The sequence below is a fragment of the Haemaphysalis longicornis genome, unplaced genomic scaffold (genome assembly GCF_048455015.1).
Source record: "Haemaphysalis longicornis isolate Haplotype H1 unplaced genomic scaffold, Haemaphysalis longicornis Haplotype H1 scaffold_13, whole genome shotgun sequence".
Classification (NCBI taxonomy): domain Eukaryota; kingdom Metazoa; phylum Arthropoda; class Arachnida; order Ixodida; family Ixodidae; genus Haemaphysalis; species Haemaphysalis longicornis.
This window is the reverse complement of record NW_027526233.1, coordinates 22815250-22841153: the sequence shown is the minus strand read 5'-3', so window position 1 is coordinate 22841153 and position 25904 is coordinate 22815250. Positions and strand designations below refer to the sequence as shown.

At 49.9% G+C, this 25904-nt stretch overlaps 1 protein-coding gene across 1 annotated transcript; it reads left to right on the top strand.

Annotated features, from left to right (window-relative positions):
- Positions 1-1047: 1047 nt before the first annotated feature.
- On the top strand, positions 1048-25904 carry LOC144163741 (uncharacterized). Its single transcript, XM_077694478.1, has 4 exons — positions 1048-1056; positions 3882-4478; positions 25214-25444; positions 25815-25904. The coding sequence occupies exons 1-4, from the start codon at positions 1048-1050 to the stop codon at positions 25902-25904; spliced, it is 927 nt and encodes a 308-aa protein (XP_077550604.1).

Here is a 25904-nt window from a genome sequence, read left to right as displayed (position 1 = left end):
TAATTGAGTAGTATTGGGCAGAGACAAGATATAAATGTTGTTTCGACAAGCCCCTGGGTCATTCATGGCCCACAGAATGAGCCATCATGGCGTTCCCAAATGTCTAAGTAACTGACGTCGTGTATATATATGGCGCATTGAACTTTGCCATGAGGGTTGAGAGTGACATAATGGGGTCTAATGAACTTGGGAACATCTTGAGGTCATTTCGCGTGGGGAATTATTCTTTACAGCCAATAAAGGCTGCGCCACAATCGAATTTATTCAGAAATGTCGCCGATTCAAGCAGGCCAAAGGACACCGTATAGCCAAGCAATATACCGAGCTGCCATACACTGCGGAAATAATTTAATACGTATCAGCATGCCCTACGCAGGTACAAGATCCCGTTGCATCCATCAGTGATTTACCAGAACTGTGCACCGGTAATAAGAAAATATAGTTTTGGCTGCTGCGGAGGCCCATGCGTCCCATGCAATAACCACCCACCATTTAGGTCACGTAGAGCATTGACCATTACGAATTCGGTCACAAGGGTCTTCAGCCTGTTCCCACAATCAGTTCCCCTTCAAACAACGTCTCACGCGAAAACGTCTTTCTCCCCGCAATCTACGCCGAAACGCTGGTGAATGGCATACACAGGTGGAAACACTGGTTTTCTGCCACTGTGGCCGGCTCGGCATCGTTGAAAACTACTGCCACAGCCGCTGGGTCTCGTTTTTGCAAAATAGGCATGCCGACTATCATTCTCAGCTGCCCCATTAGGCTATTTCCAGGAGAGCCCGCGCGTCTTTCTTTCGCCTTGAGTCCCACCTGATCAATCTCGAAAACCTGAACTTGGTTTGTAGCGCTTACAGTCGTCTGAACGCCGCCGGTCACACTAACCACCACCTCAGCACATCTGCGATGGCCGCCTACGCGCGATCCTGCACTGCAAACAAGGCAATAAAACTTGCAATGTGAACGGAATACAACTACCTTAGACAAGCTGTCAGCGCTAATCGCAACCGAGAGAAAGGACTCCAGGGCGCAATATGCATAAGGGGGATGTACTCGGCAAGCACTCCCCAAAATTAAAAAGTTGAAAAACCTCTATTCCTAAAGACAATAGTATACAACCCATGCGTACTACAGGTGATAATGTACGGGAGGGGAATTTGGCGCCTTACTAAATAACTGAACAGCAAACGTAGGTCAACACAACGGGCCGTGGAACGCATGACGATAAGCGTAACGCGCAATTACAGAAACAAAATCTCTGGAACAGTGAACGTACGCCAGTAGAAGATAGTGCAGTTTACAAATCGAAAAGGAAATGAGCTTAGGATGGCAATGTAGTGAGATAAAATGACAACGGGTGACCCGCAAGGGTAAGAGAGTGCCTCCACAGGGACGGGTCCACAAAAAGGGCAGCGCCAATAACTTCATGTAGAAAAGAAACAAGAAAATTCGCCCACAAACATGGGCCTCTCGCAGCAAACGACGGGATCATTTGGTGATGTTTGAGGAAGGCCTTGGTGCGGAAGCTTAGATAGCCATTATGGTAATGATAGTAATTTTTCAAGTGCCTATTAATTTCAAATCTATGGGGTCCCTTAGTCTTTTTATTTGTTGTATTGATTTCATTATTTTGTTTGCCTATAACGACTCCGTTGCCCCCAGCTATCGTATTTCTGCCAGCGAAGATGGCCTCATGTGCTTAAAACCCTACTGAAAAGTTCCGTACATACGGAATTATGGGAATACGCAGTTCATACGGAGTGTTACGCCCCCAAGCGTAGAGAATGTAGATATTAGTCCTACAAACACGGGAAATATATGAGTTCGGACATTATGAACGTTTGGCCCTGTTTTCGTGTTTTTATCTTCAATAATAAGCAAAATCACTCTCCGTATGATTTCCGTATACTCCGTATATACGGAATTCATACGGACAATGATTTCGCGGTTCTATTGATCATAGAGGCTTAAAACCGGTGTCAAATGTTTCAATAGGCATGCACTAGTTCATTTTCATGTGCTTCTGAAAAATCTTTCTCGATTTGTGGCGGCTTTGTGTCATGCTAGGGATGTACTCCGCATTCCCATAATTCCGTATATAGGGAACGTTTCAGGAGGGAAACGCTCCCTGAAGGAGGGCATTCCATTTGCATAGAGACATAGCGGACCGCTTCACGACGCCCGAGAGGGAACTTCGTGTCAGAGGGACGAGGAGGCGAGGGTGAATCAGAGAAGCGAGCTCCCGTGTGAGAAGTCGCACGTAGTTTCGTTAACGAGGCAACAACTTTCCAGCTTTCATGGGCAGCTGTCGTGGCGAGCTGCTTCCTTGCGTGCCAGCACTCTTCCTCACCCTCTTTCGACACCCATGGTAAGTGCACGCCGGCCACTAATTTGATAAGGCGCGCCCGTTACCAGACTGGGCACTGTTGCGGCAAAGACTGAAGCGACGGGCACTGTTACAATGCTCGACCACCTGACGCCAGCTGCAACTTCAACTACCCCTTCTCGTCGGCGACTTTGTACATTCCGAAAGGCACCATACAAGGGCCCTATCCGGACAAACACGAGGACGGGTGGTGGGACGTGTGAATGTAGGTGCACTATAAACTGCCAAATTTGTGTTAACTAGCGATTGAAGCGCCCGAGAATTAGTATTGTGTAAAACCTGTTGCCTTCTACCTCGTCTTCGGAAATAACAAGAGGCTTATCCTCAGTGTAGGTTTTGAGAAAATGGTCCAGAAAGGAATGGTTGTCTCCGAGAAGTTTTCCCGGCAAAGATGGCCCCGAAGATGTGGTGGGAAAATTTTTACAATTGAACTAAGTTGTTCTGTCGAAGCTCATACACCTTACACTCTTACGAACGGATTTGTTCGTATATCTTTGCTAATAAAATAGCCTTTTCTTCAGTGACTGTGCTAATTAAAGTTACAAAACATGCCCACATCAACAATAACCTTAGCTTCACCAGAAAGGAAGTCAAGTAAGGGCAAGGAAAGCCTGCCCCTTAATCGCACACGATGGCATGTAGTCTTCGCGTCAGGAGTTGTTTGAAGAAGTGATGTCAAGAATACACCGAGTGATCCGATTTTAAAAAGCACTTGGCGAACAGTATCAAGGTACGCGCATAGGTTTAAGAGAGGCGGGAATTATAAAGGCTGCCCAAGCGCGGCTATTGATTCGTTCCTACAGTACCATTTCTACTTACTATTACGTGATTATTGTGTTATGTCGTGTTCACGTTCTGTATTTATATTTTTTCCTGGTCAAGCTCGGGAGTGAAAAAGAGAGAAGTTTTCCTGACTATAAGGCTAATAACTATTTATATATATATATATATATATATATATATATATATATATATATATATATATATATAGAACAGAAAATAAGGGTTGGCAGTCAAGAAAACCTCGGAAAGCAAAGGGGAGATTGTAGTGGGTCCTAGAAAGAAATGAAGAATTTTTTTAGTCGAAAAGAAAGTGGTGAAAAAATGCCTTCCGGGTGGGATCCGAACCCACGACCTCCAGAATACCGGTCTGGTGCGATAACCACTACGCTACCGGCGGGGCGGTTTCCCCAGCACTTTCTCGGGTATTTATGTTAAGGTAGTTTTTTTTGTTTCCTGCACTTGGGGGTGGTAGCCAGCGCCACTCGGACTACTCGGGGTGAAGGGGACCTTCTTTTTAACCCTCGGGCCGTGACTCGAGTGTCTACGACATGTCGAGAGTGGTCGACCCGCGTTGAACCCTCTTAAGCTCCCTTTGGCACCAAGACTGCCAGAACAGAGGCCCTGGCTAAGCATGTAGCGAATCAGAAAATGGGAAATGAGGGGCTCGTTGAAATAAGACAGAAATAAGAATCAGCCTACTCCGGCGGGCCAGGTGCCACCGATTGTCTGCCCTGGAACCATACGCCCGCGGGACCCCGCTTCGTTCAGCGGGCTAGACGATCGTGACGTGGAAGACTGGCTTTCTACCTTTGAGCGCATCAGCACGCACAACAAGTGGGACGACGCCATGAAATTAAACAACGTGGGCTTCTCTTTTACGCATCTCGCCGAACTTTGGTTCAATAACCATCGTCGAGAGATGAGTACCTGGGCCGAGTTCAAGGAAAGGTTTATGAAAGCTTTCGGGCGACCCGAAGTGCGCAAGCTTCAAGCAGAACAGCGTTTACGAGTACGGGCTCAGAAAACTGGAGAAGACTTCACGAGCTACACAGAAGATGTAGTAGACCTTTGCAAGCGCGTGGACCCCAGCATGTTGGAAACTGAGAAGGTAAAACATATCCTTAAAGGTGTCGACGACGACGCATTTCAGATGCTGCTTTCCAAGGATCCCCGGACCGTTAGCGACGTCATCAGACTCTGTCAAAGTTATGACGAGCTGCGCAAGCAAAGGGCCTTCACTCGGCGTCCACTCGCCCAAAATGAGCCGCTTGCGAGTTTAGCCGTTGACCTCGACGATCCATCTGTGTTGGTCCGTATAAAAGAGATTGTCCGCGAAGAGGTTGCTCGACAACTTTGCCATGCCGCTTCAAATACTACTCCGGAGCTGGGCCCTGTTCCTCAGTCTACTCTTCGGCATGTAGTGCAAGAACAGGTGGCGGAAGTGCTGCCTTCTTTTAGCCAGCAGACTCCCGTGGCTGCTCCGATTACTTTCGCCGACGTCGCGGGACGGCTTGCGCAGACGAGAACGCCGTTCCGACTCCCGGCTCCACCAAGACCTCTTCCTCAGGCGCGGGTTCCAACTCAATCCATGAATCCCTGGCGTACTGCGGACAACCGGCCGATTTGCTTTTCGTGTCACTACCCAGAACATGTAGCACGTTACTGTCGCCGCCACGTACTGCGTGCCAACGGTCCTTCACCGGAATGCCGCTATCCATATTACGAACCCACATACGGTTCCCCCCCGACGCTGCCCCAAACCGCTTCGGACTCGTACGCGCCCTCGGCTTCCGCCCGCCAGCCTTTCGCCGACCGTCGTTCTCAGTCCCCGCGCCGCCGCTCGCTTTCGCCGATGCGTCGTCGTTCCACTCCTGCCACAGAGGAAAACTGACAGCCGCAGTTCCGGAGGCAAGAACTGCGTTGCCGTCAAAAAGTCCAAGCCCTCCACTGTCTCCCGCAAATGTTATTGACGTGTCAGTCGAAGGTGTCGCGACTGCTGCGCTGGTCGATACCGGAGCAGCAGTTTCCGTGATCCGAGCCGATCTCTGCCGCAAAATTCGTAAAGTTATGACGCCTCTCTCTGGACTATCCTTACGAACCGCCGACTCCCAACCCGTTCATGCCTTGGCTGCATGTACGGCTCGCGTTTCCGTCGAGGGCGTAGTGTACGTCATTGAATTCATCGTGCTTCCCAACTGCTCTCATGACATCATTCTGGAATGGGACTTTTTGTCTCGGCACAACGCCCTTATTGACTGTGCGCGTGACGAAGTTGAATTTTCTGTCCTACCAGACGACGCCTATGACGATAATTCTGCGTCATCCGCCGCTAAACCGGTCGCAGCCGCCGACATGACCATTCCTCCCCAGTCCGCCGTTGTAGTGCCGCTATGTTGTACTTCTTTTGGGGATGCAACTGCCATTTTCACGCCATCCGAGGTCTTCCTCCGCCGCAGGTGCATACCGCTGCCTTTCGCTGTGCTGAAAATTCATTCTGGCGAAACTGGCATGATTGTTACGAACCCGTCCGCAAGCCCATGCTCCTTGCTACGGGGAGAATGCCTTGGCACTGTCGAGCTCGTGGATTCCTGTCGGGTCGTTGACGTCCCAGACAATACGCCTGATCATGACATTTCCGCTCTTACCCCTTCGACGACGACACAGCTTTCCAACGACGTGTTTCATGCTTCAATCGATCACGCTCTCGAGCCCGCGCAGAAATGTCAACTTCTGGAACTCCTGTGCCGTTTCCGTTCGTCGTTCGACTGCGCACAACCCTCGCTTGGCCGTACCTCTATCGTCACCCATTCCATCGACACTGGATCGCATGTGCCGCTGCGGCAGCGACCGTATAGGGTGTCTCCTAGCGAGCGTCAAGTGATCGATGAGCAAGTACGTGACATGCTCCAACGGGACATCATTCGCCCATCGAACAGCCCATGGGCCTCCCCCGTTGTTCTCGTAAAGAAGAAGGACGGCTCGATTAGATTTTGTGTGGACTATCGGCGCCTAAACGGCATTACGCGCAAGGACGTATATCCTCTACCACGCATTGATGATGCCCTAGATTGCTTACAAGGAGCTGAATTCTTTTCATCCCTGGACTTACGCTCTGGATACTGGCAGGTGCCTGTAGCGGATGCTGATCGCCCGAAAACGGCCTTTGTAACCCCGGATGGCCTCTTTGAATTCACGGTCATGCCGTTCGGGCTCTGTAATGCCCCTGCCACCTTCGAGCGAATGATGGACGGTGTGCTACGAGGTTTGAAGTGAAAGACGTGCCTGTGCTATCTAGACGATATCGTTGTGTTTTTCCCTCACTTTGGAACGCACCTTGCACGTCTCCAGCAAGTACTTACCTGTATCACCAACGCCCAGCTACAACTCAACCTTAAAAAGTGCCACTTTGCCGCGCGTCAGCTCACCATTTTGGGTCACGTCGTGTCTAAGGATGGAATACTCCCGGACAAGAGCAAGTTGCGTGCTGTGCCGAATTCCCGAAGCCGACAACTATATAAGGCTTTACGGAGTTTCATCGGCCTCTGCTCTTACTTCCGCCGCTTCGTACGGACTTTCGCGTCGATCATATCCCCGCTTACACGGCTTCTCGCTGACGGCGTCGGTGATCTATCGGCCTGGTCGCCAGCGTGCGATGACGCATTTACGACCTTGCGGCGCCTCCTCACTTCACCGCCTATCCTTCGGCACTTCGATCCGGGCGCTCCCACGGAGATCCACACTGACGCCAGTGGAGTTGGCCTCGGCGCAGTGGTGGCACAACGGAAACCTGGGTTTAGCGAGTACGTTGTCGCATATGCGAGTCGCACGTTGACAAAGGCGGAATTCAACTACTCTGTGACGGAAAAGGAATGTCTGGCCATTGTATGGGCGCTGGGAAAGTTTCGACCCTATTTGTACGGCCGACCTTTCGACGTCGTCACGGACCACCATGCGCTCTGCTGGCTGTCCTCCTTAAAAGATTCATGCGGGCGCCTCGGTCGATGGGCTCTTCGGCTTCAAGAGTTCGACATACGCGTCATTTATCGGTCGGGCCGTAAACATCAAGACGCTGACGCTCTGTCCCGATCGCCGCTTCCTCCTGAGGTTGCCTGTGTTTTGACTGAGGACAGCATTCTTTCTGCTCTCTCCTTGGAAGATTTATGCACTGAGATACGCAAGGATCCATGGATCTCTTCCATTATTTCCGTCCTCTCTGGACCGTTCCCACACAAAGTATCCCGTGCCCTTCGCAGACAAGCTTCCCACTTCGCACTGCGCGACGGCCTTCTTTACCGCCGTAGCTACCTCGATGAAGGACGCAAATGGCTTCTTGTTATCCCGCGCCATCGCCGTGCCGACATTTGTGCTTCCCTTCACGCCGACCCAACCTGCGGGCACTCGGGTGTCTTGAAGACGTACCATCAGGTCCGTTTGCGCTATTACTGGCGTGGCATGAACAACTTTGTTAGGAAGTACGTCCAGTCATGTGCCACGTGCCAGCGCCGCAAGTCTCCTCCCGCTACTTCAGTCGGTCCCTTACAACCGTTACCATGTCCAGCGAAACCCTTCGACCGCGTTGGCATTGACCTCTATGGACCTCTGCCCTGTACGCCCGCTGGTAACCGGTGGATTATTGTCGGTATCGACCAACTGACGCGCTATGCCGAGACTGCTGCATTGCCAACGGCTGCAGCAGGAGACGTCGCTTATTTTATTCTCAGTCACTTCATTTGGCGACATGGAGCGCCTCGCGAGCTCCTTAGTGATCCCGGACGCGTGTTCTTGTCCCAAGTTGTTGAAGCACTGCTCAAGGCATGCCGCGTCGTGCATCGCACAACTACTGCCTATCACCCACAAACAGACGGCTTGACAGAACGCTTCAATCGCACACTAGGGGATATGCTCGCCAAGTACGTCGCCGACGATCACCAGAACTGGGACCTCGTACTACCCTATGTCACCTACGCATATAATACCGCCACCCAAGCTACAACGGGTTTCTCTCCCCATTTTCTGCTCTACGGACGTGAGCCCTCATGCACTCTGGACACCATCCTACCCTACCGACCCGATCCTTCAGAGGGTACGCCCCTTTGTGATGCCACGAAACGCGCGGAAGACTGCCGACAACTTGCGCGACGTTTCACTGCCGAAGAACAGTGGAGACAAAAATATCGTCATGATGACGTTGCTGCAGACCCCACCTATTTACCTGGCTCCCTGGTGTGGCTTTGGGTGCCCTCTACTACACCGGGACTATCCAGCAAGCTACTGTCGAAATATCACGGGCCTTACCGCGTCATTGAACGGGTTTCCCCAGTCAATTACGTTGTAGAGCCTAAGACCCCTTCTGCGGACCTCCGAAGGCGTGGTCGTGAAACCGTGCACGTGCAGCGTTTGAAGCCTTACCACGAACCGATCGTTTCTTTGGCGCCATGACGCAACAGCCAGGATGGGCCTCTCTTCTCCGGGGGGGTAATTGTAATGAGAAACTGGTGCAACCACTGGCCAACCCGCCCGTATGGCTGGTTCACGAATCATCGCCAGCAGCGGCCGCGAGACAGAAGAAGCAGAAGACTAGTCTGCCCGACATAGCCTGGACTGCCCGTTTCTGTGACTGCGCTTCGCTACCAATAAACCCCCTTTCAATATATATATATATATAAATATATATATATATATATATATATATATATATATATATATATATATATATATATATATATATATATATATATATATATATATATATATGGGACACGAGGGGCTCATTGAATCCAAACAGAAATAAGGGTAGGCAGTCAACAAAGCAAATGTAATCAACGACCGAAGAAATGCGATAGTCATTTATTATTCTTGCGAAGAATACAGCTTTTTAGTAACAAAGAAAGTGGACAAAAACATGCCAGCAGGATTGGATCTGAACCCACGACCTACCGAATATGCGTCTGATGCGATGACCACTACGCTACCGGCGGGGCTGTGCTCCAATACTCGGGCAGAAAGGGACCTTCTTTTTGAACACCCAGGCTCTGACTCGACAGGGATCAGCGCTGGTCGACCGCTCTTGACATGTCCTAGACGCTCCAGTCACGGCCCGGGGGTTAAAAAAGAAGGTCCAGTTCTTCCCGAGTACGATGAAAATAAAATTGCCATAAAAGAACAAGACAAGCAGAAGAAGACATCCTGTTCTTTTAGTGCAATCTTATTTCCGTCATGTCAGACAAACTAGCCCGTCCCAGTGCTTTGGTCTCCCCGTGCAGTCGAAGTGGCGCTGGCAACCACCACCAAATAAGGAACCAACTGCACCACAGACTTGTAATATGGATGGTGATACATTTAAAAATTGAAAGTTTAAAAATCATGTTAGAAATGAACTTACGCTTCTAAACGACAACGTTCTATCAACACGTTTGATTCTGCAGCAAAATGTCCAAAACGCAGCCGGAAAATAATGATCTTTACTTGGACGCTCACTTCATCCTGTCAAAAATTTTTTGCAATGGTTTGTTAACTAAAAGTTACCTACAAATGCTCTTGTGAATATTTGCTGTGCACAGCATCAGTGTCTAAAAATACAGTATGACCTTCTCCAAATCAACGGTAACAGCAAAATACTATGTTTATATAGCGCATGTGCCAGGTGAAATTATCTATGTATTCCCAAGGGTTGAAAATAGGAAAGCTGACCACAATCGGCTTTAAAATGAAACCGAATAAACATGTCATCGACGTAATCTCGCCAATTCTACCACACATCTAACGTCTGTTTGTCGAGGAGAATACTGCGCCGTGATATTCAATGTGCAAATGTTACCGTAGTTTTTCTTTTTTAAAATGCGACAGTAATGACTTTTGTAACTACTACATATATCTATCATCCCGCTTTTTTCAAAAACACTCGTAACTGCAATTTTTAAACATCTACTCTCTTTTTCAGACGGACATAACATTTTCACTTACGCCGCATTCGGTTTCTGGCAAGATCTATCCATAGAAGCAGCATTATTGGCAGAAAAAGGAGGAAATTTAACAACATTTCGATACCCGCAGGGTGGTGAATGGTGTTTCTCTAGCTTTTGCGAATGCTTTCGACCTTATTGATAGTAAAAGTATTCTGCTTAAACTTGAATACAGTGGTTTCTATGGCAAAATACTATTGTAATTATCTGCTATCTTCATTACCGTCTCACTTTGTAGACATCAGCAATCATTGCTTCATGATAAGACCAGTAGCCATTCTGGACCAAAAGGCAGCATGTACGGACCCATCGTTTTATTCTTTATATTACCGATCGTGTAGACAATGATCTATCTGACGATCACATTCTCTATACCGATTATACGAGTGGGTTATTTTACAGCCTGTCGGGTGTTGGTCTAGCGAACTAGGCAAACAAAACTGGTAATTAGAGTTTGGGTTTGGGTAGTTGGGTTTCGCCTCCCTGTGTCCTGTGTCGTTTTTTTGCGCTACACGAAGTCATGGAAAACTGGTAAAACTACTAACGCCTGTAATGTAAAAAAATTATAAAACGTTGATAGAACTTACGCAATACTATTTCGACCACGCAATCTATTCTTTCTCTTCTATCATTTGTGATCGTCAATATGCAACTTTAAATGTTACGCTGTTTTGAAACCCTCGGCGTTTATTTCTCGAAAATTTAATCTTGAGATCGACACGTTATTTACCTACCTGAAAAATGGTCACAAGTGATACGTTTTACGAGCCCCCATTGCCTCGGTTTTCCTTTTTTGCACAGCTGATTAATTTTCTCCTCTAATAATTATAAAGCGGTGGTGTAGGCGACGACCATGTCAGAAAACAAGAAGACACTTCGACCACAAAAACGGGACATTCGCAAGGTTACTAAGGTTTCCTACCCACCCTTAAGAGCCCAGCTCTTTCAGCTTTTGAATACGGTTAATATTAAATGTTTACTATCTTTCTCGATTATGCCGGTCCTAACATATAGAACTAAAAAGAGAGAAGAGACTTTGGCCCAGTTAACTAAAGTAAGAAGAAATGATGCGACGTACTGCATTGTCCATCCCGAAGAACAGTACAAAGTTAACACATGCTGAACAGATTATGGTTCAAAGATGCTGAAAAATAGTCTCCGCCCGTTCTTAATACGTTAACAAGTGAAGAAACACAGATATTCCTTCCAACTCATTCAAACTGTTGAGCCATTTCTTTCAGTTATATGAACTTTTGCGTAAACACGCCTTCTTCCCCTTGCTTCTCTTGCGATGTACGTCTGTAATGACCTTGCTGTGCCTACTGCGAAGTTTTTTAGGTGCGGAGTACCTTAGGACCACACAATGTCCGTCCACGTCTTTGCGCATAGCATTTACAATCACAAAAAACCTCACAGCCACTGGCAGGGTTCGAGCCCCTGTCTGGTACACCAGATAGAGTTAGTGTCAGTCGTCTTACTCACTGGGCTACGAGCGTGAGTTAGCACCCCAGAGTCATATGGCTTACTCACTCGCCTGTAACGGTGCGGAGTACCTAAGGACTTCTCAATGTCCGTCCACGTCATCCGTGTGCATACCACCACCAAGCAAAAATCCAGCAAAATTCGATTTGAGCCGTAGGTTGCAGTTTCATTCGGGGAATAATCAAGGTGCAATTCACGGCTCAAGTCAAATGACGGTCGGGGAGCAAATCGGATGTCACTCGGGGCGCAACTTGAATGTCATTTCGAGTCCCCGTACTCCGCTCCCTCCCCATCATCCACGGAATGCAGATGCTGCCATTCTTCGGTGTCTGGAGTGTTCTCCTTTTTTTCTTTTCGCCTCTTTGTTTTTTTTTTTCCTTTGCTATTCCGGTCAGGGTTCTGAGTAAGTCAAAATTAACGTTAGTGACAATGTACGCATCAAAGATCCAGCTGTGCATGTTTTACCTGTACCTTTCACCCCCTTCAGCCATGTGAGTGTTAATTGGTGGTGAGCGCGACCACGGGCGGCGCTGCGAAGCGCGCCTCCGTGAAGTCGTCTTACGGACTCTCACATTTGTCGTCTGCTTCACTCGGGCTTGTCCTATCTGCTGTTTCTTTGCGCTCCGTTGACGTCTCATGCTTGTCCGCACGAGCTGTTGCGTGTGCGCAACTTTATATCATAATAAAACGCTTGAAATCGCCTACACTAACTTATGGCGTTATTTTAAGTATAGTTTTTGACACCCCTCCGTAAGAAACATTGCCGGCGTCGCCTTAGTTTTCGCGAAGCCGGGCCTGTCCGGCGCGCCAAGAGTGGAAGTAAGCGTCAGCTTCTGCATTCAGTAATATACAAAACAAAGGGAGCAGCCAGCTGCTAATAACTGACAACAGTGAAAAAGCAAGACCAAAACAAATTCCATGCCTTCGGGGCTGTCCGCTTTCGCAGAAGGTATAACGGTTCCCGGTAATCATAATATAACTTAAAACAGTCTTTGCAATTTTGCAGAACGATCGAAGGCAATGTATCACATCACGTTACGTTGGCATGGCATGAAAGTATGCCGATATGCACTATGGGCTCCAAAAACTGTATCTTAAATTCGAAATAACCCGCTGTGTGTATAGAGCGTGCTTGTTTATACCAGACTTCTAAAAAGTATGGGGGTTTACTTAGCAACACCAGTCACGTGTACGGTATAAATACAGCAGCACTATCTTAGCTCAGACATGGAAAGAAATTCGGTGCATTCACCACCGAAATATATATACCCAATATTTGGATATTCGCTATAGGAAAACTGTACTCAAGAGGAGCAAGAGGAGAAAACTTTATTTAGCAGTAAAAACGAATTGATTAGTGCGCCGGGTACGGAGCCCAAGACAGGAGAGTAACAGTAATTTTCTTCGATTCATAGAACGCCATCCCGAGTAAACCAGGATTTGTTCTTGACGCCTGGAAGGGGCGGAAACAAGAAAGAGCTGCTTGGAAATATTTATCTGTTTAAATTCTTTCCATATGTAAACGTATACCATTTATTGCGTTCTAAGCGACAATATCACACCTTCAACACCGTAATCATAACATAATTGTTTGGGTCAACAGTCAGTTCTTTATGATAACGATAGTTACGGTGGAAATTCGGAGCACAGAAGCCGCCTTCGAGCAGCCTGGAAACGTACGTTGTGCGGGGAGCGCCATCGCGGTGTGCGTAGAACAATTCTCATTCTATTTGCATGTGAATAAACAACTTACGCTGCAGAAATACTACCTGAAGAAAATATCCGCACGATCTTTGTGATCCTCCCAAACATCCCCAAAACTATTAATAACACGCTTATGACTCGGCAGAAAAATTAATTCTCTGGACACAGAAAACAAACATTCTTATGATACAAGCCAACCACAATGAAAGAAATAGAAGACAGCCGCTTTATGTCCGGCTGTGCAAGGCGTGTGTAGGGGCTGCTGCTTGTTGCGTCGCATTAGACTGTTGAGTCTTCAAAAGTGCATCTAAAAAATACTGTAGCGAATCCTACGCAATTTGTATGCTTATCGAGGAGCTCTGACCACTGAACCTCGCAAATAAGTTAGAAAGGGCAAGTTGCACATGATCTTCTGACCGATGCATTGAAGGACTTTATTCTCTCTCGCCTCGTGTGTTTCTAACATAGGGGGGGGGCGTACAGCTTGAAATTATTCAGATATGTCAGGGGCGGGCAAAAATATTTGAATTACTATTGATATGTTTCTATTGCACTAAAGCATTATAGCGGGCGATTTCTATCACAGACACTGCCGCACATAACAAGCGCTGTGTAGCAGGGACAGCGGTGCGAGTCCCTAAGCCGACGTCAGAGCGAGAGGGCGCCACTCAAACATCTCACCGTCAATATCTTTCTTTTGTTTTGGAATACCAACCTCTATTTTTGTAGCGTAAACTACCCCAGCCGCGGCTGAGCAGTTTCGCGCGGAACCTGTAGGGCCGTGCTGCGCAAGCGCGAGGAGCATTGGATTGGGTTGGATCGGATTTAATTTGAATTGTATTGGATTAAATAGGATTGTATTAATCCAAACCAATTGGAGTACAGGTGTGCAGACAATTGGGTCTGCACATTCACCGGTCTGCGCATTCCAGAGGACTGACGTCACAGCCGCGGCAGACGCACTGCCGCCGTCCCATGCCCAGCTGTGCGCCTGCGTTGCGCCGTATCCAAGTCTGACGGTGCGCCGGTGACGCTTGATAGGCGTTTAACGTGGCTCCTTGAGAACCGTGCTGCGCATGCGCGAGGAGCAGTGACTGGACTAGACTGGACCAGACTCGAGTGGACTGGATTGGATTGGATTGGATTGGATTGGATTGGACTGTACTGTACTGTACTGTACTGTACTGTACTGTACTGTACTGTACTGTACTGTACTGTACTGTACTGTACTGGACTGGATTGGATTGGAATAAATTGGATTAGAAATCGTTTTAGCAGCAGTAAGCAGGATAATCAGCTAATCCTAGACAACCAAGAATCCTAAGAATAACCACCTGAACCTTAGCTCTCGGTACGTATATCCTGGCTTAGCCGAGCTAAGCCAGAGCTATTTTTTTAATATTCAACTGATGCTTTGTACTACAGGTGAGATAATGAAGTACGCTGTATAACATTCAACTGTTTGCACACCGGGCGTGTGCGGGCCCTGTCAAGCCTCTTTATAGATTTCTTCTAGGACCTCCAAAATCATGTGACGCTAAAAAACGTGAATTTGAATTTGTTAAACTTTATATCGAAATGTGGCTATGAAAATCAGTTTGAGGACAAACAGCAGAATAATGGGCATCAGTAAAAAATTTTATGATTTCCATTCTTTAAGATTTCGTTCACAAAATTGTCGTGATGCCAGGCTTGCAATGTTCACAGGCCACAGAATTTGATTGTCACGTGACCTGGATGTCACGTGACTTTAGGTATATTACAGTAAAGCACAGAGGGTGCAATAAGTAATTGTTTTTTTTCACCTAAGTTTTATATACATTGGCGAAACGCGTGTCCCTGGCCAGGAGGGCCCTCTGAAGGAAGAAAATCGTGTTTGGGGGTAGTTTAGAGAAAGAGGAAACGAAACGCCTGGGTCTTTTACCTCAGCGACATTTTTTGGTAATGCACATACGTTTTCGTAGCGTTGGTGTGGATGGCGGACGCCGCCAAACGTGAGCGAGCGGAGTAACAAGGACGGCGCGGTCCTTTGGCAGCCTGGGCGGGACTTAGCGTAGCTTGCAGGCAGTGCGTATGTGCGAAGTGTGAGGGAGCGAAGAGCAATAGAACTTCTTGCAGAATGGCGAACAGCGCCGGAAGTACCCAGGGCACTATTGTGTCGCCAACACTGCGGGTGTTCGCACGCGCGACAACCATATTGCACCCCTCAATCGACGGTGTTGTTGCGAAGCCGCATGAGCGGAATTTACGTACACACCGAGACAAACCCAAGTAAGACTTGTCCATCTCTTCATTGCCCCCATAAGGACCGCGTAAAGCCGCACATAGTTAACTAACACAATGCGTAAACACTTTAGTGGAGCCACCTGATAAACCTAAAGATTAACACTCTGGCCGCCCGTTTTCAATTTTTATCCAGTCAAGCAACTCAGTACGGAGTAATGGCAGAATGTTTTTTGCTGCCATGATTTTAGGTATTTATTACTTTAGCGGGAATGCGTTGCGCGTGTAGCGTTGCCCCTGTCCCCACTTTACCTAATACCCCCCATTATTACTTCTTGTCGCATTTAAAGAGGTGCTTGTCTCCGGCGAAATTTCTGAACATGGCCCTGTTTCACTGTTCTCTCCTTTCCGTTTCCCTTCAAATTGCACATGTTAGGCATGAATAGCAGGAAGCTTGAAGAACCACCGGTTATTCCGCCCGGCGTTGATGCGGAGCTGCCGTTATCACGTCGCAAAGCCGGTGAGACAGCGTCGGCCGGGTAAGTGGACACACTCGCTGCCCTACAACCCATGCAGAAAGGTATCATCCAAGCTCCGCACACCCCTAGGAACAAGAGCCTCGTTCACCACACCGGCCGTAAGATACAGCACTCCGCTTCGCCCTGGACACGTGGCCAGTTGTTCCTGAGTTGCCGGAAATAAAGCCACGGGAAAATGCACTCTTTCGGCGTGGCCGGGTGCCGGTGCAAAGCCCCCATTGCCGTTTTATTGCTTCGTTTTTTATTATTTTTCTCTCTATAAATCCTAAGCTGCTTTTTCTAGGGCTTGCTCGCCGTGTGGGAAGTAGTCGCGAAGAAAAAGAAACCGTTGTTTCCTTCGCCACGACAGCAAGCGTCAAACACCCTGTTACATCTTAAGGTGTACGTTGGAGAAGGCGGAAGCAGATTTGGAGCGGCCGGAGGGTAATATGCGTTGTCGGAAGCATTTGTGAACATTGTCGGTCGTTTTCTCTTCCTCCTTCACTCCTTATCATTTTTCCTATTTCGTCGTTCCGCCGCGTCACTTTTGCAGCTGTCTTGGTTACCTTACAGATTCCTGCTTGTGCAGCGTATACGTTTGACTGGTCTTTATTTTTTCCCTTTTGGCCCCGCCGCTCTACTCGCAATATGCCTTATTATGGCAGAAGCAGTATCAGCTTAGAAGAGCTTAGGTCTCCTTTCTCAAAAGGAACATCGGCCCATGATGAACGTAAGCAACATGCAGAAGGAACCGAGGTCCTCTTTCCAAACGTGCGAATAAAGTCCAAGAGAAGAGGCTGGCCTTGTATAAGAATTCTTCACATTGTGATAGTGAATATTTTTTTCTGAATGACTGCTGAGGCTTGAGCCGAGTCAAATCAGTCATTCAAAGTCCTTCAGGGATTGGGGAATCTGGCTGTAGACGAGCATTACGTCAGAATATAGAGGACACCTATAATGGTTTCAATTCACTTCAATTCACCTCACTTTATTTCCTTAAAGATCCCCCAGAGGGTATTACATAAGTGGTGGGTTAAGAAATAAAGTTTTTGTTTATTGACACGGGTTTTTATTGCGAAGGATGTGCAGACAGTGCGTCGAAAAAATGTTGATGGACAGGAATGGCCACGATGTTGTAGGGAAGATCATTTCAGTCGTTTGCAGCCCGTAAAAATGACATAGAAAAAGCGGTCGTTCTAATACGTGGACGGGCAACTTGAAGTGGATGACTAGTGCGGTGAGATATGCGGGCTGTGGAATGATGTAGGGATGACGGAATGCGCTGTGAAAAATTTTCTCAAACCGGCAGAGGCTGAAAATGCGACGGCGGACGTCAAGGTTTGAAAGAGCAGATTCTTTTTTGGGAGACGATACACTAATATTATACGAATACCAAGAATGAATAAACCTAGTAGCATGGTTTTGAACTCCTTCAAGTGAGTTGATAAGATATGCTTGGTTTGGGTTCCAGATTGCAGACGGATATTCCAATTTAGAGCGGATAATTGATTTGTAGGCTTGTAGCTTGACACTGGGGGGGGGGGGGATGGGGCGTGCTGGAGTGAAGTTTCAGAAAACCTAAAGATTTGTTTGCAGATTACATAATGTTGGTAACATGCAGGCGGCAGTAAGATCATTGCATAGGGTGACGCCGAGATACTTGTATGATTTCACGCGTTCAAGGGCGATGTTAGCGATTACGTAAGGGAACAACAAGAGGTTGCGAAGGCGGTGGAAAGGGACAGTTTCATCAGCCACGTGTCGCACCATTCCTGCACGTGGTAAAGGTAATCTTGCATAGCTGTTTGATCTGTCGGGTTAGTGATTGAGCGATAGATTACACAGTCATGAGCGAACAAACAGATACTGGAGGAGACATGCGAAGCTAGGTCAATAATGTAAGTGAAGAAGAGAATAGGACCGAGGGCAGAGTCTTGTGGAACACCTGATCTTAGTGGACGGGGGTTAGAGGGCACTTCATCGAGTGAAACAAACTGGGAGCAGTTATTTAGAAATTCATCGATCCAAGTTAAAATATCAGGGCGTATATTCACAGATCTAAGTTTCATGAGCAGTCGCTTATGAAGTATCTTGTCGAACGCTTCCAGAAATCTAGAAATATTACGTCAGTCGGCAGGTTAGTATCGAGACGTGTGCAGGTCCTGAACGAAAAGGGCTAATTCGGTTTCGCAAGAGTAACCCTTACGGAACCCGTTACGGACAGGATGGATGAAGTTATTGGCGTCAAGAAAGTGAATGATTTGGGAGTATATGACGTGTTATATGATTTTACAGGGTACGCTAGTACAAGAGACTGGGCGATAATCTAGGGGGCTGTCTTTGTTACCAGATATGAAGACCGGAGTGACCTTCTCCACCTTCCAGTCGTCTGTTAAGTGGCCTGTGCGAAGTGACTGTGAGAATAACAATGACAAAATCCCTAAAGAAATAGATTTCGTGTTTTTAGGAACTTTAGAATTGATTTCGTCCACACCTGCTGAAGAACACAGTTTCAATTTTTCGATTACAGACAATACACCCAATGGAATAATCTGATAGGCGACATAAAAGACAGGATACTAAAAAAGGCAGCACTGAACAGTTCGGCGCTGTCAGCAGTGCTCATATCATCGCCAGCTTCATTTTTTCACACCCCCTTTAAAAAGTAATCGCTCATTTGTTTTAAACGGAGCGTGGGAAGAGAAGGAAGGGGGAAGAGTAAGGCTGCGTAACTTCAAGAAACAACACAAGGTGAACGGTATAACAAAACTCGTTGCTGAGCTAGTTCGTTCACAATAGCTTCACTCAATGAAGTAGGGGATAAGTGCCTTACCTTGCGTCATAGGCATAGATAGACGAAAAAAATTGCACCCTTCCACTTGGGAGAGGAAGGGTCACATGCGAAGGTGCACGCAGTCCAAAGAGTGCACAAAAGAAGACATGTTTCTTTGTAATTTGGGAAATGAGCATACATCCTAGCCAACTACCTGAATAAAACTTCGAAGAACCGCAGCCTTATTCTCGCGGACAGCTATAGAGCTGCCTTACTCCCGCGTAGTAGGTATCTTATACTTTATGTAAAACACTGACCATGAAGCCGCCAGGCTACTCAGCAGACACCGGATAGGTAGCAATAAACCTTTTGAATTACAAGTTTAGGCCACCCGCCAGAATAACGGATATGTCATAAGCAAAAGCATGAAACATATAGCTGCAATTGCATGCCCCCCACCCCCAACTCGTGCACTCATAAACCGGCAGCCGTTTATGTCCGCGTGCTCAGAAGTAGAAGAAGCGATGGAAAATGTTGCTGTGAAAGCACTTTAAGCTGAAGAATATTGCCCCAGTCGGCGTTGCAAGCGGGCAAGTTTCTGTCTATGCAGGAGGGATTCACATCTACTCGACGACATTCAAATTGAGGCGCTTACGGTGTCGACCGTAGCTTTCTGTTGTATTGGCGCCCATTTGTACTTCTGTTCGGGCCGACGCTCCATAAATTACCGCTCTTCCTCCTCCTAGCTAAAACCTGTGAGGCCTCGAGATTTATCCTAGCGGACAAACATGTGACACTCCGTTTCACTCCTTCGTGATAGGCCTGTTACTCTCTGTGTAACACACCAAAACCCAGACCCAAACCACTCAAATATGGAGGAAACCCTAAAGGCCGCATTGATCCATGGGTGGTCGTCGCGTTTATATTGTCTGGAACCGCGGGTTAGCAGTGCAGCGCAAGAGAGAGAGTACCAGCGTGGCAGGCTTTTGGAATCGAACTGCCAGTGCGTGCTCATGCACCCAGCACGCGCAGCTCGTCTCTTTATTGTCGTCGTCTTTAATAGCCCGCACCTTGGCGCCGGATAAGAGCGCTGACAAAAGGGCGCTAAAGGGCCCCCCGCCCAGACGGAATGTCGAACCTGACGTGACGGCGAGGCGGATGAGCGTTGGATTTGGGGGCGAGGAGTTGAGTGTGTATGCCTGTGATGTCTGAGCGGAGTTCGTTGGGTGGCGTATCGAGGTAGGCCGGTTTGAGGCGGTCCAACGAGACGACTTGTTCTGGGCCATTCAACAGTATGGTGGCGGACTTCTGGGTAGGAGGGAGTGAGGGAGTCGTAGGAGGGAGTAAGAGGCGCCTTTACAGCGTCTCGCCTGAGGAAAACGTGTGTCGAAGACGCCAAGTCGGTATGCACAAAGATGCGGTGGTCAGAAGACCGAGGTGGAACCGGTCGCAGGTGCTGCATGCAGTCCTGTAGGCGTTGGAGGTACTCAAGCGGCTGGGGCGAGGAGGCCGTAGGGACGAACAAGTCCCCAGCAAGCCACAGGGATGTGCCGTAGACAAGTTCAGCAGTTAAACAGCCGAGGTCGCGACGAAAGACGGCACGCAGGCCAAGAAGCACTACGGGAAGGTGATCGACCCAGTGTTGTCGATCCAGACGCGCAGTGAGAGCACTTTTTAGCTGGCGATGGAGCCGCTCAACGATGCCGTTGGCACATGGATGGTACGCCGTGGTATGGCAGTATTTTGTGCCAAGCAAGCGGCTGAGGGAAGTAAGCAGAGTACATTCAAACTGCCTGCCTCGATCCGTGGTAGCAATCCCGGGGCATCCGAAACGGCAAACCCATGCCGAAACGAAGGCTTTTGCGACCGTTTCTGCCGTAATGTCCGGAATCGATACGGCTTCGGGCCAACGCGTGAAGCGGTCAACCATTGTCGGAATGTAGCGGCAATCACGAGAGGGAGGAAATGGCCCGACCAAGTCCAGATGCACGTGGTCAAATCGACAGCTAGGTGGCAAAAAAGGCTGCGCGGGAATCTTCGTGTGGCGGGCACCTTGGCTGCCTGACAAGCGAGGCACGAACGAGCCCACTGGCGGACATCCGCATTGATGCTCGGCCAGACGTACCGCTGTGTAACGAGGCGCTGAGTTGCTCGGATGCTGGGGTGGCAGATGTCGTGGAGCGAGTGAAAAACAGCATGACGAAAGGCAGCCGGAACGAAGGCTCGAGGAGCCGCCGCTGACATGTCACACCACAGTGAGCCAGGAACGAACGGATGAGGCATAAGTTGTAGACGGAGGGAACCCGGGTGGTCCCGCAGTGCTTTCAGCTCAGGGTCTTCAAGTTGCGCCTGAGCTAGGCGCTCCCAGTCCACAGCAGATGCAGCACTGCCGATGGAGGTAATGCGTGAAAGTGCGTCAGCAGCCTCGTTGTCGGTACCTTTGATGTGCCGAATGTCCGTCGTGAATTCCGAAATATAGGCGAGCTGACGGAGCTCCCGTGCGACGTACTTGGAGGAGTTCGTACAGAAAACGTACGCCAGAGGCTTATGGTCCGTGAGAACGTGAAAGTGCTGGCCCTCCAGAAAGTGCCGGAAGTGCTGGATGGTGGCGTAAATGGCGAGCAGCTCACGACCAAAAACGCTGTAGCTCGTCTCGGAAGGTTGGAGCTTCCGAGGGAAGAAACCTAGCGGGTGCCACTCAGAGTCGATTCTCTGCTGGAGAACAGCGCCAATTGCAATGCTGGAAGCATCTGCCATGATACGAGTGGGGACGTCGATTCTAGGGTGGATGAGAAGCACCGAATCGGCGACGGCTGGTTCAGCAGCGTTGAAAGCCGACTGAGCTTCGGAGACCAGGAAACCGCGGATGAGGAGCTCTTGGTTGTGCGCAGAAGCTCAGTCAGTGGATGCAGAAGTTCGGCACAGTGGGGTATAAAGCGTGGCGAGAAATTCACCAGGCCCAAAAACTCACGAAGCTGGCGGAGGCTGGTAGGTTTTGGGAAGTCCTTGACGGCTTAACGTGAGAGGGTAAAGGGCGAATTCCTTGCGCCGAGATGTGATGGCCCAGGAACTCGAGCTCGGAAGCCCCGAAGACGCATTTCTTGGCGTTGACAACCAGGCCAAATTGTTGGAGGCGTTCAAAGAGTCCTTGAAGGTGACGCTCGTGATCTTGGGGAGTGTGACTCGCGACGAGGATGTCGTCAATGTACGCAAATACAGCTGGAAGGCCGCGCATCACTTTGGCAATGAACCTTTGAAATGTTTCAGCTGCGTTGCGTAGCCCAAAGGGCATGCGCACATACTCAAACAAGCCGAAAGGTGTAGTGATGGCTGTCTTCGGGATATCGGCAGGCTCGACGGGGATTTGGTGATACGCCTTGACAAGGTCCACTTTGCTAAAGATTGTGCACCCTTCCAAGTGGCTGGTGAAATCCTGGAAGTGGAGTAAGGGGTAGCTGTCGTGGACAGTCTGAGCGTTGAGCGCCCGGTAATCGCCGCACGGGCGCCAGTCTCCACTTTTCTTTGGAACCATATGCAGTGGAGAGGCGTGGTTGCTGGACGATGGGCGGATAATACCGAGTTCCAGCATGTGCTCGAATTAACGTTTAGCAGTCGCCAGACGCTCACCGAAGAGGTGGCGCGGCCGAGCTGCGACTGGTCGACCACGCGTGATGATGTGGTGGGTAACGCTGTGCTTGGGCGGCTGCTTTCAGTTGCAAGGTCTCGTAACCTCAGGGAAATCTTTGAGGATTCCTGCGTACGGGCATGAGGGAAGCATCGTGCGGATGCCAGTTGGAGCGACAGTAGACAGGACGCCCAGGATGGAAAGGCGTGTCTTGCTGTCAATGAGGCGATGGTGACGCATGCTGACGTCGAGGCCAAAATGGGTGAGGAAATCGGAGCCGAGGATGGGCTGATTGACGTCGGCTACTACGAAGACCCACCGGAAGGCGCGCCGCAACCCGAGGTCGAGGGTGAGGGACCGCAGACCATACGTGGCGATGGAGGTAGAGTTCGCTGCACGAAGCATAGGTCCAGGTGACTTAGAAGTACGCTCATCCTTGGTGGCTGGTAATACACTGACCTCAGCACCCATGTCCACAAGGAAGCGCAAACCAGAAATGCGATCCGTGACCGGAAAAAGGCGGCCAGGTTGTAAAGCGAGGTCACATGCCGCCGTCAGTGATCTCGCGCCGCGTTTCCCGACCAGCTGCATGGGGAAGTGCAGTGACGGGCGCGGTGCTGGAAAGTGCGATGGTACCAGCAGATAGTACCAGCAGTGCCAGATAGTACCAGCAGATAGTGCGATGGTACCAGCAGGGGAGGAGCCGCATCGGCGATCAGGGGATGTCCGAAGCGCTTCAATGGAAGCGGCAAGCTGATCGATCCAAGACTCTTATCGGGACACGGCCGATAACTCTGCTGTCGAAGCGAGGCTGGCGACGGAGGGAGAAATCGCGTCGTGAACTCTATCAGCAAGCTCGGCGGCGCGGTCGAGGCTCAAGTCCCCTGCAGCAGCTGATCTAAGTTGTACTACCCCCCCCCCACTGTAATGCCTGAGGCGCTGTGGGTACTGTGTAAATAAATAAAAAAATAAAACAATGCGAGTGGACTGTGGCAAGCGCTGCAGAAAGAGCTCCTTTAAAAGCGCACCGTTCGAGTCCACGTTGCCCGCGCCCACGAGCTGTCGCATGGTGTTGAGTAGTTGGGAAGGGCGGCGATCTCCAAGCTCTTCGTGGGTGAGCAGGTGCCGGAGTCGCGCGCTCTCGGACGCCGTAGTTTGGTCCAGAATACCCTGCTTGAGCCGCTGGTACGGAGCATCGTTCAAAGGTGGACCGATGACGTCTGCCACTTCATCAGCCACCTTAGGAGGCAGGTTGCAAAGCAAGTGGCGAAACCTAGTAGGAGGAGCGCCCGCAAGATGGTGCCGAGCACGGATGCGTGCTCCCTGTGCTCGAAGAGTTTTTACTGGAAACAAAAGTTTCTTCGATGTGCCGACTGTGAAAGTCGAGTGCATGTAAAGTGTGTGACCTGGCCAGATGAAGAGCTGGCCATGCTGGTGTCTGGACAGCGGCGTTTTACCTGCAACAAGTGTGAGTGTGCCGCCGCTTCCCTTAAGCCTACCCACGACATCGGCTCTACCGACGGAGACGACGGAGCTTCGGCGCATTCTACAACCCCACCGGGCGCGGCGACGGCGGTGCCCATTCCGTCCCCTCCGTCAGGGTCAGTGACCCAACCGGTCGAGCAGGCTCCCCCGCGCGGCCTTCCCGTCCGCGCGCTCGGCGGGACCTCCTCCGACGCCCAGCGCCCTGCGGAAATGGAAACTGAGCACGGAAATTCTGATCCTCATATTTTATCCGATGACCCCGCTGGTATTGAAGATCGGCCGGCACGTATAGCTCCCACGTGGACCGAAGTCGTAAGCCGTAACAGCCAGAGGCGCCTCCGACAACAGCAGTCTCATATTGTTGGTCAACCCTCCCACCAGCAACACGGATCCTTACCGAATTGTACCACTCCGCAGCACCATTCCCGAACGGACAAGCGCCTACCCGACCAACCGCGACTGCCACCTCTCCCGCTTGAGGATTACAAAGTGGTCATTCGACCCCGTACTGGCCTCATCCTTGCCCAGTGGCTCATTCAGTGTGTCACCAACACAATAAGTGCCGCAGCGCAGATATCCGACGCAACACAAAACCGCATCACTTTTCGCATCCGAAGGGACCAAAACCTGGTCGTAGTGAGTACCCCGGACCTGGACATCGCTAAGAAAATCCAGCAAATCACCACCCTTAACATGGAGAGCAAGCAGTATGAAGTTACCGCTTACATTGCTGTCCCAGACAACTCAAGCAAAGGCATAATCACGGGAATCGCGGCCAACACCACCACCGACGAACTTGTAGAGCATCTGCGGTCACCAAACACTGAAATCATCCACGCCAGGATGATGGGAAAATCTACCACCGCCCTTCTCACCTTCGCGGGTCTTCATGTGCCTCATTACGTCAACTATTACGGGGGAGAATACCGTTGCCGCGTATTTCAACCTCGCCACCAAGTATGCCGGATATGCCTTAAGCTCGGCCACCGAGCTGACGTCTGCCCGAGTCCGGACACGCACAGGTGCAGCGCTTGTGGGACGGTGAACCCAGTGCCAAATCACGTGTGCGTTCCCCGCTGCGCCAACTGCCATGCAGACCACCCGGCCACGGATTCCCGCTGCCCGGTCCGCCAACGACGCCCATACAACAAGACGCATGTTCTTCGATCCTTGGCATCGACAAACCACTCGCCACCATTTTTCCCTCCCGCCACTACCCAACAGTGTAACACCACTAACTGTACCGGTGAAACTGTTGCCCATCAAACCCAGGGATCCCTGCAGTCCTGTGCAACCACCGAGCGCCCGCTTGCCGATTCGGAGGTACCGTCCACGGAGTCCCGTTCGTGCGGCCGCAGCAACAGCCACGACCGGAGACGCGGGGACCGAGGCCGGTCAGCGAGCCGTGGCCAATCCAGGGTACCAGGGTGCAGCCGGGAGGCCAGCGACAGCCGCGGAAACCAAGCTCCACCTAACTTCCGGCCGCAGAGCACCAACCTCAAGGTGAGCTGGACAGGGCAGTTTCGTCCCCTCCCTTCTAACAACACCTCCTCGTCCCACCCCATCACAACACCGTGCCCCAAACCCACACACGCACCCCCAATACCCGATGCGCTCCAGGCGATGCGAACCGATCTCCAAGCCCAATTCGCGGCCACCATACAAAAACTGGAGGCAGACGTCGACGAGCTCCGTCAACAACACACACGAGCCTTACAGCACTCCACCGCCACCATTGATGAAATCCGGAGCCAGCTGCGGATGCATCACGAGTCCCTCCAGAACGAACTCCGAACCCTCGTAACTGATGCCATCCGCGAGGTGCTCAAACAAGTTCAACCCCAGCTGATTCTCCCACTTACACTGCCCGCAGACACGCATGGAGGAGACAGAGATCACCGAGACTTACGCCGCGTCCACCCCTGCCTCACACCCACAACGGATCGTCCCGGCAATGCTGTAA

Bases quoted from the DNA above. Each gene is read 5' to 3' on its own strand.
- LOC144163741 (XM_077694478.1), top strand. The intron at 4,479-25,213 runs GTCCGTATAAAA...CATCAAACCCAG, and splicing joins TCGACGATCCATCTGTGTTG to GGATCCCTGCAGTCCTGTGC. The intron at 25,445-25,814 runs GTGAGCTGGACA...CACTGCCCGCAG, and splicing joins CGCAGAGCACCAACCTCAAG to ACACGCATGGAGGAGACAGA.